At 39.4% G+C, this 16,335-nt stretch overlaps 1 protein-coding gene across 1 annotated transcript in view; it reads left to right on the plus strand.

Annotated features, from left to right (window-relative positions):
• Nucleotides 1-16,335, plus strand: part of ABI3BP (ABI family member 3 binding protein) — a 126,883-nt gene that overhangs the window by 106,215 nt on the left and 4,333 nt on the right. The window contains exons 52-55 of the mRNA XM_032094251.1: nucleotides 773-884; nucleotides 10,674-10,753; nucleotides 12,231-12,260; nucleotides 13,239-13,400. Coding sequence (XP_031950142.1) covers nucleotides 773-884; nucleotides 10,674-10,753; nucleotides 12,231-12,260; nucleotides 13,239-13,400 — 384 coding nt within the window. The remainder of the gene's footprint in view (nucleotides 1-772; nucleotides 885-10,673; nucleotides 10,754-12,230; nucleotides 12,261-13,238; nucleotides 13,401-16,335) is intronic.

Below are 16,335 nucleotides of genomic sequence, written 5' to 3' on the forward strand. Positions count from 1 at the left end.
AAAATCAATTCTGAAATCAAAAGAAGGCATTGAATCCTGTTTTCTGAAAACAGTGATTGCTTAATATTGGCACCAGTATGACATTACTTGTTTAGACAGGCTTAAATCAATTTTTCTGTCATCTCTATTTTTGTAGTTTATGTATGTTTTTCCAATCATCTTATTTTGGCATCACGTCTCTTTTTTTTTTAATAAATGCACTGTTTCAGATAGAAAGGTGGAAACAGAAAACGTAATTTGTTGCATCATTTCTTTGAACCGTTCTTTGAATGGTTACTGTGCTTGACTTTAATAGTGTACAAGGGATTTCATTGGGTATGCCCAAAAACAAAATGTAATGGAAAGGTCAGACAAATAACAACCAAAACAGTGATCAAACTCACCTCCTTGTTTTCATGAAAACTGCAAGTGTCAGAAGCCAAGACCATTTTGCTCATGCTTTGCTCCTGTTGTGTTGCCACAGAAATGTAGGGCAGTTTGTTGCCTTGTGCACTGAGTAACAAGCAGGCCCTGGGTGGACTCAGTAGTTCTTGGTGTGTGTCTGTGTGTACATGCACGTATTTGCATGCTCATTCATTTCCTGCATTTTCTTTTCCAACTCGAGTGAATTAAAAAGTCCAAATCGTGTATTGACTTCAGGCTGGCAAAAGGCAGAAAGATTGAATTCCTGTAAAATTGCTTACTCATTCACTATCTGGTTGTACTTAGGTATGTACTTAGGATGCTCACGAGATGTTACTTAATCAAATTTTTCTTTACCATAATTTTCCAGAGTATGAGGTTGTGTCAACTGAAAATGGAGGAAGTGATGGTGAAAAGGAGAAATCAATAATCACTACAAATCAAACCCATTCTACTGTGGAAAACCTAAAACCTGACACAAGGTAATTAAATAATATCATTTTCTAAATTAATCCAACTAATTTAGACTGTCAGCTGTCTGCCACTTCAAATGAAAATACCTATGGAAATAAGAACCAATTGGTTTTACTCCTGTTTTGGTAGAAAAAAAAGGTATGGTTTGGTTTTGCTTTCTTGTAAGTTAACAGATAAAACACATTTGAGGAATCTTTAGGAAATTTCCAGGAGTATTTGTTGTCTGGACAAGCTGCAGAAGTGACCTGTCCTATCAGAAAGACTAACTGTCAAATTTAAGAAAGTTACTGTGGAGAGGAAAAACACATTTGTCCTGAATACGTTGCTTTCTTTCAGTGTCTTAAAAGAGCTGGCAAATTAAAAATGAGTAAGTGAATTCCAGTTGATGGCATGCCTCTCATGCAACTAGTCCAAATAAGCATGATCTATCTTTAAATATCATATCCCATAAAAAAGTATTCTTCTTTTTATGGTAAAATTCAGAGCAGGGAAGAAAACCACTTGTCTTTTGTTACGTTGTTTATTAATTGCATCAGAAATTTAATGAGTGACACTTGGGGTTTTTCCTGTAAGACCATCCATTTGGTGTTGGTGAATGGATTTTCTATTAATATCATCCATAAATTGGAAACACAGCACAAAATTCTGCATAGAGCCCATGTTGAACCTTGATTTTTAGGCAATGTGTGGTGTAATCTGGGATGTTGGTTCAAGCTCATGTACATGTTACCAGCAGGTCCTAGGAGAAGGAATGAGGAGCTATCATAAAGTGGAAGACAAGGGGAGAGAATTTGAAAAACAAAATACATGGGCAAATTGTGATACTCCAAAAGAGCTTCTTTGACAGACTTCAGAAGATGGGCTCACAAGATGGGCTAGAATTGCTGTTTGTCTTCAAGAATGCCTGTGTTATTTCCTAAAGGCATGTGGCTTGTGAGAGAGTGAACTCTGCAGCTATGTTGTTCTGTCATGTTAAGAGGCAATTAGAATATATTAGCAATACCTAGCTTGGGCACCAGGCATTGCTTTTCTTGATCAGCTGAAAAGGCTTATAAGAGATAGCAAAACAATGTATTTCTGGAGTAGTGACTAAGAAAGGGAGTAGGTGCTGCTGAAGTTGTCAGGCTGTGCTGTTTGTGTTTTCACTTCAGTTCTGTTTTGAAATAATACAGCTGCACCTTTGAAAAGAGCTCTGTGTTATTAAGCAGATTCTCTTTCATTACACATTCAAACTCTTCATGTCACATATGGTGGCAGAGATGGAATGGATTTGGTTAAGTGTGGAAGGACATGGAAGCAGAGCAAAACCCTTACTGCTGGGAGCAGTGTCCATATGATCATAAGAGAAGAGCTTTCTACACTGCTCTTTGCTCAGAAAGGAAGCAAGATGGAGATGGGCAGATCCAGCTAGAACCATTGGAAAGGTCATAATGAAGGCAGAAGCTATGCAGAAGCAACTAAGATGGTTTTTAACTTCAATTAGCAACACCTGTGAGAAGACTTTCAGGTTTTGGTAGGCAAGAGCAAACCAAAGACCATGGAGGACAGCTGTCTTTTGAAGTGTGCATTTTGTTACAAGGAGCTAGATAGGAAATCAGGAATGACTGATGGAGGCTGACTTAAGATATAAAGGGATAACTTTTCCTGAGGAGGGAGCAGCTACCATTCACCAACCCCAGCCTCAAAAAGAAAGACAGTCGAAGTCTCTCTAGATCCAGGAGGCCATTGCCCAAAACTGAAAATCTTTGCTACAAATTGCAGTGGTGCATGTCCCTCGAGTCTCACCAGATTTAAGGATGTAGCGTCTTCAGAGTGGCTCTGTTCAATAAAACTCCCGTTCCAAGCAAAATGTATGTTTCCTAATTCTGAGGAATTAGGAAACTTGAGAGCTTTGGCAGAAGCACAAGTTACTGTTACCATTTAAATCCCGGCTTGCTGGCGCACTAAACTCAGTGAAAACAAGAAAGTGATTAAGACAGTTGGTATCATGTAGACAGTATCTGTTCTGCCAAGGAACATCATATGTCCATAATAAAAGCCTCCTGTCTATCAGGAGCTGCTCATTAGATGAAGGAAATGGATTTGTGGACAAAACTGACTGCAAATGGGAGGAAGAGTGACAATTAAACACAGCTCAATATTCATTAACAGAGTCCCTGAAATGTCTAAAAATTCATCAAGTAATACATTAAGACTGGGAAGGAAACTTTTCCATAACTAGCCTTAAAGAAAAGAGCTGTAGAAGAGGTGGAACTGGAAAAGAAACTTGGAGGAGAAATAGAAATCCCTCCCACAAGCAATCAGCAATTACAAAAGTACCAGCAATATATGGAAAGAGAGATGCTCAGTAGCAGAAGGTGGATTAACGAGGAAGAACCTCTTGGCCTTGCAACACTTTGGAGAAACTGATAAGCTGAATTAGAGACCCTATTTTTTCCAGCTTTCCTGAAGCCCTCAGTGAGGCTCATGTGAATGCCCAGTGCTGCTCTGAAGGTCCAGTGCGTTCAGAGGCAGTTCAGGACAGATCTAAAGCAGACAGACCTAAACAAAGGCTTCCCAAAAAGGCATAAAAATGTTTGTGAATGTGTTACCTCAGCCTTCATGGCTAAGTTGAAACCAGAAAGACCCTAAAGCAGCAAGCCAGCTCAAGCCTGTAGTTGTGCAGTTGAGTTGTGTGGATGTACACTCTTGAGGAGCTGTACATGGCAGAGATGGTCTGCAGTCACAGTGGCCAAGGTCTAGCATCCTGCTCAGGTACTTCAGGTAGGATATGGTAGTTCCTGTCCCAGAAGCTAAAGAGTTAATTGCCCACAACCCGCAGGAGGGAAGCAAGACAAACAACTTTTCAGTGTGAAGGGGGCAGAACAAGCAGCAGAGAAAACCTGAGTGCATCTGAGCCTGATAGATGATGCTGTTTGTTTGCTTTTGTCTTCTGCATTCTTCATTCAAATAGGTCATACTGCTACACCTCTGGGAAGCTCTGCAGCAAGGCAGACACCCTTCTTCCTTTGAGCTGGCCTTTTCACAATGCAGCTTTTAAAGATTAGGAGATAATGACCAGACTTTAAATATTTCAGGAATTTGGATAGTGTTAGGGAGGCAACAAAGAGACTTTTACAGTCGCTCATCAAAAATTGCATGTGCGACTGCAGCTGTCAGTAAGTACAAACACAGAAGTTAAATGGGATGAGGATTATCATGCAGTATTCTGCGTGTCCATTTAGCTGTCTGAAAAGTGACTAGATCCAGAAAAAATGCACTGGCTGAGAAAAGAGTTCTGACTTTGAGTACAGTTATCTAGTGTTTGGTTTTAGCAGACTCATACCATGGTAATATGGAGATGAAAATGAAAATGGACTTTCATAAGTATACAACAACTTGTGAAGGTTACTTTTAAGCAAATAAAGTTCTTTATGTTATGGCAATTGCCTTTCTGCCTTATATATGCCAGCTTTATGTGTTCTTGGTGACTTGACTGGAAGACTGATACTCCGAGATGAAAGTAAAACAGAGATTTGAAAAATTTCTGGCTGCGAGGGCATAGGCCCTTTAAATAAATGTGGGGCACTGTCAGCTGCTTTCTAATGCAACTGATTGTTTGGGGTTTTTGTCTTAATGTTTTAGAGGCTCCTGTACAGTGTGATTTCATTGGAATGCTGAGATCCATATGTTTTTTTCCCAAGGAAAGACGTATCATATCCATGCCATTTTCCCACAGTAAGGCATGCTTCACAGTTGACAACCACACATTAGTTTAAAGGATTTTTCCTTATAGGACAAATATTTTATCCTCTTTTTCACCTAGAGAATTGCCAAACATGGGGGTTGCAGGATTTCAAATCTTAGATGACTTCTGATCATTTAAATAACCAGGAAAGTTCAAATCTTGATATCCATTATTTGGTTAGTCAGAGTTCCTGAAACTGGTACCCTTGCTGGCCCTAGGCTGCTGTCTGGCTTCAGTCTATAATTCTGTTTAATTTCATCAGATAGTTTGCTTCTGATTGTAACCTTTACCTGAAATATCTCAAAGCATGTAGTGTGGTTATGCTATATGAGCTAGATAACTATATATATCTTCCTTCTACAGATAGTTAATGGGGTATAACTGCGCCTGAAGAAAACTTCCTCTTGTTTATGAATGTTTTCTGCTTAAACATTTCTATTCTAGATGTACTTCTGTAATCTAATATTCACCTATAAGCTGTTGATTATGACTTTGTAATGTAGTTAGCTTTTGTTACCCTTTATATTATTTCCAAGAATTTTAGAGTAGGTCCAGGTCACATTTCACTCAGCCCCCTGTTCAGTATCACACTGAAACACACACCAAAATCTCTGCAGTTTTTGCCATCTTTATTCTTCTGTTAGTGAAATGACTGTAACAGCCAAAAGCCATCTATTCTTCTTTCTCCTGGTTAGCCTGAACCAAGTAGTGAGCTACTCAGATTTTACTCTGTTGCTCAAGCAGTGAATGACTGTAACTACTGTACTTGATCAACCCCGAGCTCAAAGCAGCTAAGTCAGTCCTGTCATGAAAAGGGGCCTGGACCAGGACACCTTCATAGGTGTCTTACAGTATAAATTATTGTGAGATTGGATCTTAGGGGCAGTTTCTGATCTTGTAGATCTCTGTTTCCTCCAGTTTCTTTAATGCAGGCCAAGGTAGCTTAGTGCATTAATGCAAATGTCATTTCTACCTCAGCAAAGAAAAATGAGAGAAACAAATGCACTAGTAGGAACTAACAATTTTTCATCCTCCACATGGAAATTCTGCGATTCTTATAGTGAGAAATGTACTGTTTATTCCACTTGGAAAAGAGTCAAACTACAAGACTGATCGTTTTGGTCAAAGTAGTTACAGTCTAACTTCCAAGCAGCCATTTGAGGAATGAGACCTGTAATATTCCATCTAAGTTGACATACAGGTCTCCTGTTTCTGAGTTGCCTTACAAGGCTGCTCACCCTGGAACTCCCAGTACCACTGGCATACCCAGGACTCTGCTCTTTCCTTGTTTTACATTAAAACTGCACTTCATAAGGAAGTATTGCAGTAACTTCTCCTATGTTAATAGTCAAGCAGTATCTCCCATATGTGAGTCAAGATAAGGTCATTATCCACCATTTTCAGTATTTTTCTCCTTGAGCTGTTTGTTTGGAATAAACATTGAGAGGCCTGAGATAGAAATGGCCTTACTGTAGTTTTTGTTGTCTTCATTCCATCTCTTGTGTAGTAATAATGGTGTTCCTCTGCATATTCTCTTTGGAAAAAAAATGGGTTTCACCGACCTGTAGTTTTTTCATGGACTTTCCTAGCCTAAAATATTAAATGCAGATGTTGTTTGGGTTTTTTTTCCAATGAGATTTTTTGTTATTTCTGCTGGTTTCTCTGCCAAAATATGTAGTTCTTATTTCTGTATCCCTGCCCTATCTTGAAACTTTTTTTTTGTCAGTGTACATTTTCTCTTTCATTCTAGTGGTTTGTTTAAGAGCAACGAAGTCCACAGAACAGACCATAATGTCCAGGAAGTTTTACAGCCCAAATTTCTATAGAAGCCTTCAAAAAAGAGCCTGAAGATTGTTGAAAGCTGTTGTCATGCATGTTTGTGATGGCACTAATGGGAAGGCAGTAAAGAAATATATTAAGGCTTGTGCAAAATAGCTCTGGGGATGTTTGAGTAGCCATTGAAGGATGTGTCCCACCAGCCAACTTGTGTGGAAAAAGAGTATTAATAAGAAATAAAAAGCCTGTGATGCTTGCATTCCACAGTTTTGTATAACTTCCCATTAGGTACTGATCCGTTTCCCCATTAATTATTTTGGTGATTTCAAATATAATCTTCTCCTTTTAAAAAATGTTTTGAGTGGTCTCTTTCAGACTTCTGGGTTAGATTGTGTCCCAAGGCTGTTATCACCTTTATCTAATATTGTTTTGGATTGCACTTAACACCCAAAATATGCTAATCCCATACAAGGAAAAAACCAAGAAAACCTCTTTCAATGCAGAGAGCTTAGCTTTTGATAACAGCAAGGGTCTAGAGGTAGGAACTACTGTGAAAGCTTTAATGCAGCAAAATTCAGAAAGTGGCAGAAAAATGCTGGAGGTTTCTATTTGTTTTTTTTTTTTAAGTGACAGATTTTGAATTAAATTGCTGTTGATATCAGGGTTCATGAGTAAGCATTTCCCATTTCTCTTAGCTTTCTTCCAACTTTGTTAGGAGAAAGATTCCTCAAACAAGTGTAGCAGCCTTCCCCTTCCCCTTCTCCTTCCCCTTCCCCTTCCCCTTCCCTCCCCCTCCCTTCCCTCTTTCCCTTTTTTCTTTCTCTCTCTCTCTCTCTCTCTTTCTCTTTCTTTCCTGACCACACTGCCGTCCAAGCACACTCTGCAGAGACAGCAGCTCCATGCACAACCCTGCACAGTTGACATCCAACTCCAGCTTCTCCCCAGCAATAGACCTGAAGTCCCAGGACTGTACTCAGCTGCTCCAGTTCTCCTGTTATGGTGAAAATCTCTCTTCACCTATTTTCAGTTCTGCAATCTTCAATCTTCTCCTTTTGCATGATTTGAAAAATGCAGCGGCAGCTGCATTTGCCAGAGTTCCATGTGGTATAGCGATTTCCTGTGGTGGAAAAATACACTCCAAGTAGTAATTACTGTAAGTCAAGTCCATTTAATCTGCACAAGGACTTTTACTGTCTTACACACTTCGAGAGGATTTGGAAGGCCTGGTCTCCAAAAGTTTGTAGGATAGCAATCTTACAGATGTTAAAGGTGTGAGACATTAGATTGCAGCTTACATAGTGTAGCAGTTTTTGGTATATTAGGCAGGCAGATGTAAAGATGGAATTTAGACTCCAGTTTCTTTTTAGGTAAGTCTAACTAAGCAGCAGACATGGGATAATCATTCTATAGCTTTCCTATTCCCCTTTATTAATTTTGCCGTACATACTTCTTGAAGCTCTAAGCAGTTTTTCCCCTTTCTTGTGGTTTCTATAGGAGTACATAAGAGTGCAGATGATACCCTTTCTTCAACATTTCATTTATGTTTTTCAGATCTTTCACCTGACACACAGAAAGGGAGACTTTAGATTGTCTTCTTTTAAGACAGCCACAGCACACCTTTAAAATTAGAGTTAGGTTTGTAAACTCTGTCATATTGTGAACCCATTTCCTTTCTCTCCTTTTCAATGTTCTGTCAACTAGCTAATTCTCTTCATCTCCAAAAGTGGTTGTTTGTTATTTTTGTACTGTGGAAGCCACTGGTATTGTTTTAGGATTGAAATTGGCAGAGGAAAGGAGCCTGTGATGCTTATAAAAACACATACCACAAAACTGTAGAATTGCATGTATTTTAGTTTCTAAAATTTCCTCTTTAACATTATTAATAAGAGGCTTCCCTAATTCACTGAGCTAAACTTTGGACATTTCTTTATTATTTTCCTTTTCTCCAATTTTCTTTATATGTTTACATAAGCTGAAATCCCTATCTGTAGATTCTAGTTCTTTATTTAAATTTTGCCCTAATTTTCCAAGCTGTGGTTTGGTCTTTTGCGGAGAACCTAGTGATCTCTAAACCACAATTTGAAAAACAGTCCTTGGAAAATTATCTTCAGTTCTTTTTTTTTTGTCTTTTTGGAATCAGAGAATTGATGGGTCCAAGTTCATAGACTAAAGATTTTTGGGAACAGGACTGATTCCTATGAAGAATGTTGCTTAATGCAGCCCAAAGTAGGTCATATCAGCTCGAGAACAATATAGTTGTTCAAAAATCAGCAAAATACATACAAAGGGACAGAAACAGATTATTATCACCCATGAGAACAAACCATAAACTGCCCATAAAGCAATAGAACATTCCATCTTGATGATCACAATTACAATAATAGCTCTAGATAAGGTGTTCCTGCTGTGAAAGAAGGAGGAAAACTTCTTTGCAACCTTTTATCTGTAGGTGTGGATTAATTTCTACATTTTCAAGAATGTATCGTCTAGCTATTACTTTAAGACACCCAACACCAACATAAGCACATTATGCTTTGGTGATTCTTCAGAAAGAATCTCCAACTGCTCTGATACAGTTCTCTATATTATGACCTTTCCTACCAGATAAGAATACTTCTTGACCAAAAAAAGTTACTGTACCACATGCCCAGTGTGAATACTAACACTACTCAGATCTTATTTTTAAAAACGTGTCTTTGTTTAAAGAAATTGAAGTTGATAATGAAGATTTATAAATTTCTTAAATTGATCATTTAGTTAATGTCTCCCTCCTACCATGGGGTAACACGTGTAGTTCAAAATGGTCTTGCAGCATGTTTGAATAACTATCAAGATTACTCCAACCAGACTTTTTTCAGCTCAAAACAAGCCCACATTTCTTTTAGCAATATCCATGAATTTCCACAATGCATCTGTTCAGCATACCAGTCTATATATGTACTTCCCTTAAAAAGAAAAGAAAACCCTAGAAATAAAGGCAATTGCTTAAGTAAGCAATTTTAAAAGGTAAATGTTGTCTTAGAAGTACAGTGGATGGAAAACAGTTGCTTGGTACTGCATGAATACTCCACTGAGGTTAATTAGTGAACTGCTCAGGTTTTGCAGGAGCCAAGGAGGAATGAGAGGTAATCCAAAGTTGGGATTGAATTCTTCTTCTGGGGAATTGCAAATGGAGTTTACAAATTTCCAACTGTGCAGAGTGTGGTATGGGTTTTTTTTTCTTTAGAAAATTGCTGTTTGGAAACGATTCCAGCAATACATTACAATTCTGTGTTACAGTGGCGAGCTACCAAAGTTATCATTGGTAAATGATCCTTCATGAGTCAAGAGCTGAATGTTTAATTGTCCACTTCTGGGACTCTCATTTTGCTCTGTGTTTAGAGCAAAAAAGTGTCTCTAATTTGGGGCCCATTTTCCAGGCCTACAGTCCCTTTGACTCGTGTCCTGTGGCTCCCTGTCACTGATGAAAAAGCGCCCTGTGTTAGGAGAGATTCGCCGTGCGTGTGCTCAGAGCACGTGAGATGTCTCTCTGTACGTGGCACTTCCACTGTTAATCAAGTATTGACAGGTGGGGGAGGCTTAAGAGGAGGAGGCTGGTTTGGATTTTTTCCTTCAATCGTGTTCTGTTTCCACAGCACTGTGTTTAGTTCCCAACACAGTGATGAAAAGGGATCATGAGATAACAATGGCACAGGCTGGTGTTGTGCCACATCAGTAAAAACACATGCAAAAGAGACTCTGTGCAGTGTCTTGTCATTGCTTCGTATGCTGATTATTAACATACATTCAAGCGATTGGATCTTTGCCTTGGCTGAGCTCCTGTCCTGGAAGACTTGCCCTGTGTTTCACTACTGGCCCTGTCTGTCACTGTTGGTGGGCTGGAGAGGCATTGAATTGGAGGTTTGTGTTCTTAAGAATGCAAAAAGTACAAATAAATAACAATGTCCTTTACTCAGTCTCTGCTTGTCAGGTTGCTTCAGACCTCATCTGAACTTGCTCCCTTTGCCAGAACTGGAACTGCTGTGTGAGAGGAGACAGAGAAACCAGTGGTGAATTTAATCAAATATTAATAGTATGTGTGCAAAGAATTATCAAAAGGACTGGTTAATTTTGTTTTCAGAGAGGTCTTACACAGTCAGGACAAAAAATCTCTGTGGTTTTGGGGCAAGAAATTGGGCTTTTTTGTTCTTCTCCAGAAGGGGAGTAGCACCAAGGTGTGTGCTGCTTCATTGCTCCAGACTACGGACGTAGGCTTAGTTTGCAAAATTTTTATCTCTTCTATTTGATTCCCCAGTTATGAATTCCACGTGAAGCCTAGGAACCCCCTTGGTGAAGGTCCGAGCAGCAATGTTGTGACATTCAGCACTGAATCAGGTAAGAACTTCCAAAGATCAGACCATTGCTTACAGCGGCTTTAGTATCCATGTTTGTGGGATGCATGAAAGGCTCTCTCACTTCATTTTGTGCATTCAGTCTTGCTCTTTACAATCTCCTGATTGGCTTTTTACCACTGAGCATGTTACGGCGGTGCCTGGAAGGTCAGCCTGGGATCAGAACTGTGTTGTGTGAGGATGCGAGATGGACAGACTGCAAGAGAAAAAGACAGAGAAACACAGAGGGTTTGTCTGGTATTCATTGCGAAGAAAATGACTTCATCCTTAGAAAGGGCTCAGTCATTTAAGATTTATATTCCTGACCTTTTTGCATCTATCCAACTCATTAACAGCTTCTGGATGGGGAACATTAGCTTTTTCTTTGGGCTGGTGTGTTCATAGGTGTTTTTGCTACCTGTTCAATAAGGCTGCTGTAAACAGTGATGTTGTTTGGCTGAAATAAGGATTGAGAAAGAGTAGTTGGGAAGAGTCAGTGTCCCAGTAGGTCCCCTTCCATCCTGTTTACTCTCCAGTGAAACTGTTAAAGACGTGTATACATGTCTGTTTTGGCCATTGGTTGGTTCCCAAGTCAAGTTCTCTCTGACTCAGAGGTGAGAATCAGAGCGCTTTTGCTTTTCCTGTTCTTGCTCCCCTCAAGGTTAACTACAGCTGGCTTGTTGACTTTATGCAAGCAAGAGACCATCTTTTGTGTAGAAGTGTTTATTGCTTGGTAGTACTGAAGGACCACATAAAACACAAAATGGGTTTAGCCTTTTTGAAAGGACTTTCTCAATCTGTGTTTTGAGCCAGGTGTAATAACTTAATAGTCCTTAACTAGTGCTGTCACTGATGGATGAGAGTTTTGGCTGAGCAAAGCATTACTCAGGGAGGAGTTCAGACTATGCCACACGTATTTAAAAACTCTGAATACACTCTTTGTAATCCTGGATTGTTAAAAGTGAAAAAAAAATGTTTGCGCCAAGTGCAGTTTTCATGAATGACAAGGCTTATGCTCTGTCTCCTATTTAGTTTGGACAAATTAAGCATCCAGTTTTGTTTTTTCTTAATTGCACACATCCATTTCTCACATTTGGGCTTTCAAAGCCAAGATTTTTGTGGCAAGTATTACAGATGTGTCCTTTTTATTATTTAGGTTTTGAAATTGAAATTTTAATAAGGCACAGTACAATTGGGTTCTGTTGGTTACAGGTTTAAACTCTTGCTTTTACTAGAACTCTGCTTGGCTGGTGTTGTCCCATAAGTAAAATTATTAAAAGCTCATTGATACTGGAGTTTCGCATAAGAAATATATTTCTTCTAATTTAATACAAAAGTTAACTTTGCTTCCAAAACTCTTTCTGTTTCACAAATTACAGCTTACGTCAGCTGTAAAAAATCACTTACCAATGCTTTTCCATCGAATTATTGGGAACGTTCATTTTACAGTGTCTGATTGAATGTTTGTTTTCTTCCCCCAGCGGACCCAAGAGTGAGTGAGCCAATTTCAAGTAAGTGTTTTATATATAAATCTGATCAGCAATTTTTCAGAAATGAGATAGCAGAATTTTACAAGGAGGGGGCTCTGCTGCACCAGCTGGATGAGTTACGGGATCAAACAGCATTCACACACATTTCACTCACCCATGCCCCTGCTAAGGAATTCATGTGAGGTTGCTTGTTTACTTGAGCACAAGGCAATCAGCGTGATGTGGAGCTCCCATGGCAGCTGGGATGGCTTCAAACCAATGTATACAAATGAGCCAAGGACAGCCTCATATTTTCTCAGCCTTGTCATTAAAGCAAAGAAAGCTCTGCAAAATGAATAAGCTACTCCACACTTTTTAAGTGAGTTAACAGAGCACAACTCAGAGGATTCTATTTATCTGTCTTTGTGTTTTAGGAAAATTTTCTGCTTCAGAAGGCGGCTTGATCTAGCTCTGCTTTAGGTCACTTACAAGACTCTTGCGGTCTTTGGTGGAAGGTGGACTGAGCTTTTGAGGAAGAGCTGAGATTGCTCAAGCAAATTGGGCTTTTTGTATTTGTAATAGATGTCACTTTCACTTTGACAAACACTGAGGTGCCGTTTTTCTCCACGTAATTAACGGCACTTCATTTTTATGCGTATTTTTGTTAGATCACATACAGTTTGCTGCAAGCTGATTGTCTTGGCTGGAATGCACTGAAGAATAGTGACTGTACCACACACTTTATAAAAGAGAGTTTTGCCAATACAAACATTGTCCCCCTAACAAGGTCCTAGAATGAGCTTATTCCAAACCTGCACTGGAGGACAGCAGGAGGAGTTCACAGCACCAATTTTATCTGCATACTTTGGTGCTTCCCTGAAATATTTCTTATGTTCAAAATGCAAGTGTATTGGTACATTCTGTTTCATCAAGGTTTCTAATTCTAGTTATTCAAATGTATTTGTTGTACATAAATTTGTACGCACCATCATCCTTCAGCCTCTTTTTCTTCTCCTGCAGTGGGAAAAGATGCTATCTGGACTGAAATCCCATTCAATTCAGACACATATTCAGAATGCAAAGGCAAACAATACGTAAAGAGGACTTGGTATAAGAAGTTTGTAGGTGTGCAGCTGTGCAATTCTTTGAGATACAAGATATACCTCAGTGATTCACTTACAGGTAAGAAACATTCAAATCAGTGTTGTCCACATTACATATCCCTGAAAAATATTATGGTTCCAGAGCTAAGAGGTTTAACAAAATGAGCTCTGCTGAAGTGTGATCAGATTTGTTTAGTTTAGTCCACAGATTAATCATAAACAGTAATCTTCTTGTGCTCAGTAAGCATTGATATGTTTGATGGAAAACTTTGAGACTCCAGAGTAACTCCTCTGTGGTGATCATCTGATTTTGAGTACCTGTTGGTATACTGGGGGTCATAGAGAAAATTGATAAAGATTAGAGTGAATAGCATATATTGTAAAACAGCCAAATTGGTATTTAAAGGATAGCCTGGAACAATTATTAATTAGAGGATCAGGACCTCATTTTAGACCAGAATTAGACCTTTCATTCCCATCTCTTTTGGTAAACATCTGGTTACTTCATTACTGGGAGGCTTATAAACACGACTTTAGCCAACAGGTTTTACTCACCTGCTTTGACATTTTTGTTTTCACATTCCTCATTTTTGCTTATGATCTTTTTTCCCCACCTTTTTTCTTTCCTCAAATTGGATTTTATTACTGAGAGAAACTTCCTGGCCTAAAGATCTCAAGTTTTGCTAGGTGTCTTAAGGCCAATAGAGTGTCATGTGTTTAAGACCTGAATAAGTGACACATGCTGTGTGTGTACGGGGGAAACAATCCATGAAAAGTATTTTTCAGTTAGTTGGTCTAGGAGATCTTAGTGTCTCACGCAACTTGTACTTTTAGAAATATGTTAACTTCTTATAAGCCATCCCAAGTTCCTGGCTTTCTTCTGTGTGAGGTCTCTTACCACAGACAGCTCTGTGACAATGGCATTAGCATGGCTTCTGAGCACAGAGTATCATAAACCATGTGAGGGAAATGCCTTTTGAGTGTGAGTCAGGCAAGCGTGTTCAACACATGGCATTGAATTAACTAGGAGAAACTGTGGCTGGAAGAATCCACTTTCATAACCTAAAGTTGCCCCATCTTTGAGCTCAGCACCTCACAGGAACAGGGCTCTGGGCTCTGTGGGAAGGAATACGGAAGGAAAAGAGCAAGGCACTGTAGGGCAGCCCATGCTGCCATAATTTTAAACTTCCCTGCCTTGCATCTGGCACCATTCTCTCATGAGCAGACAAGGAAGGAAAGCCTTGTCATTAATAGTAAGTACAATACTCCATATGTAAATAATATCTTAGCAATTATGTGACTAAAAGAGAATGTTTTGAACAGAGGTATCATTCATTCAACTGTTGCTGTACTAACCAGCTGTGATCAAATGACAAGCACTGGCAATGAGGCATGATGTGTCCCAAAACCAGCCAGCAGAGGAAATAGCAGTGCTAATCTAGCAGGACTAGACTTCAGCCCTAAATCAAGTGAATTAACACCGCAGTGAAAGCTACTCCAATCTGAGAAGAAAAGTTTAATATCAGCAGCCCATTTTCCTATTTTCCTTAGATTGTTTTTGTTCTTGCTGGAAGGCTGGTGGTTTAACCTAGCTGGAAAAAGATGAGGTAGACACACTGTATTCATTATACTTGCTAAGCCTGGTTCTTGCACTTGAATTGTTACAACCAGTGCTGACCAGTTTTCACAATATTTAAAAGTGAAATATTTATGTAGAAGGAAAGCTGCTTTCCCCCGTTCACTAAGTGAGGCCTCTGTGTGCGAGTGAGCAGTTTTCCAGTTTGAAGCCAAGCTCTGTTCTGATGCGTTTCACGGTCACCTCGCCTCGCCATGCCCCCGAGGCCAGCGGAAGTGTCCCTGCAAGCACCAGCCAGCTGGACCATGTGTGCCAGCAGTGCAGGGCTGCACTGAGCTCTGAATTCCACTGGAAGCTGAAAAATCTTCCAAAGCTTTGCTGCTGAAGCAGTGTAACTACCTCAAAACTTGAGTGCATTGTCCAAATGCTGTTGGATAAGGCAGGCAACAACTTATCTTTGCATGCTGGTTTTTAGCATGAATTTATTCTTCTAGTGCTGTGGAATTCATAATATATAAAACAAAGTTTGTATGTAAGATTGTAAGGCCACCCACAAGGGAACACTGGGGAAAAAAATTTACTTTGTGCTAGAACTGCTATCCCCGAAACAGAAAACCAGTTATTTGTTAGCTAAACGGTTTTAAGTGTGTTCTTCTATTATGGAAATAATTGGGTAGTAAGAATGTAATAGTCACTGAGAATGCTGCTAATTTATGAAGAGCAATTGTTTAAGTTATGCATAGGTTAAGCTGTGGGCCAGAAGAATATGTGTGTATCTGGTGTTAGCCATTAAAATATCTGGTTTATTCTGTCTCTTATGGAGAAAAACTGATCTCCGTTACACATGCCAGGACTGTTCTATAAACCAGCATCTACTGCTGACCTCATTTAACAGTCCTCCAGAGCAGTCACTGTAGGCATTCCAGAAAAGCAGGCCACCTAAAAATAAGTATTTATTGAGGGGAAGAAAAAAATAAATTCTATGTGTGACCTTCAACAGCTGTGGATAAAAAAAAAGGCTTTTTTGAGCAGCCTGAATGTTCTTAATTTCAGAGCAAAAAATTGCTGAGAGGAACTCCCTCTGACCAGTTCTCCTATGGAAAAAACATGCCTGTAGCCAAAGCTAGATAGTAATAAATAATTTTGTAAGCTAGAGAAGAACCACATGCACAGAGGCCATCGACTGGAGGTGAGAAATTTTGGCAAAGTATTTTTGGCAAAGTATCAGATCACTAAAACATTGGAGAGTTTATTGGTAGGCTGCTCTTAATTGCATTTGGGAGCATATAACCCACCCCACCATCTCTCAAATGGCCAGACTGGCACAGATTCAAGGCTACAGGACACCCAGGATCTAATGAGTAACTGGACTTTCTGCCTAGCTTATACCTGCGTGCTGAGCCTATTTCTAAGTGCTCTCACCTTTCTTTTAAGCATC

Source organism: Corvus moneduloides, chromosome 2 (genome assembly GCF_009650955.1).
Source record: "Corvus moneduloides isolate bCorMon1 chromosome 2, bCorMon1.pri, whole genome shotgun sequence".
NCBI lineage: Eukaryota > Metazoa > Chordata > Aves > Passeriformes > Corvidae > Corvus > Corvus moneduloides.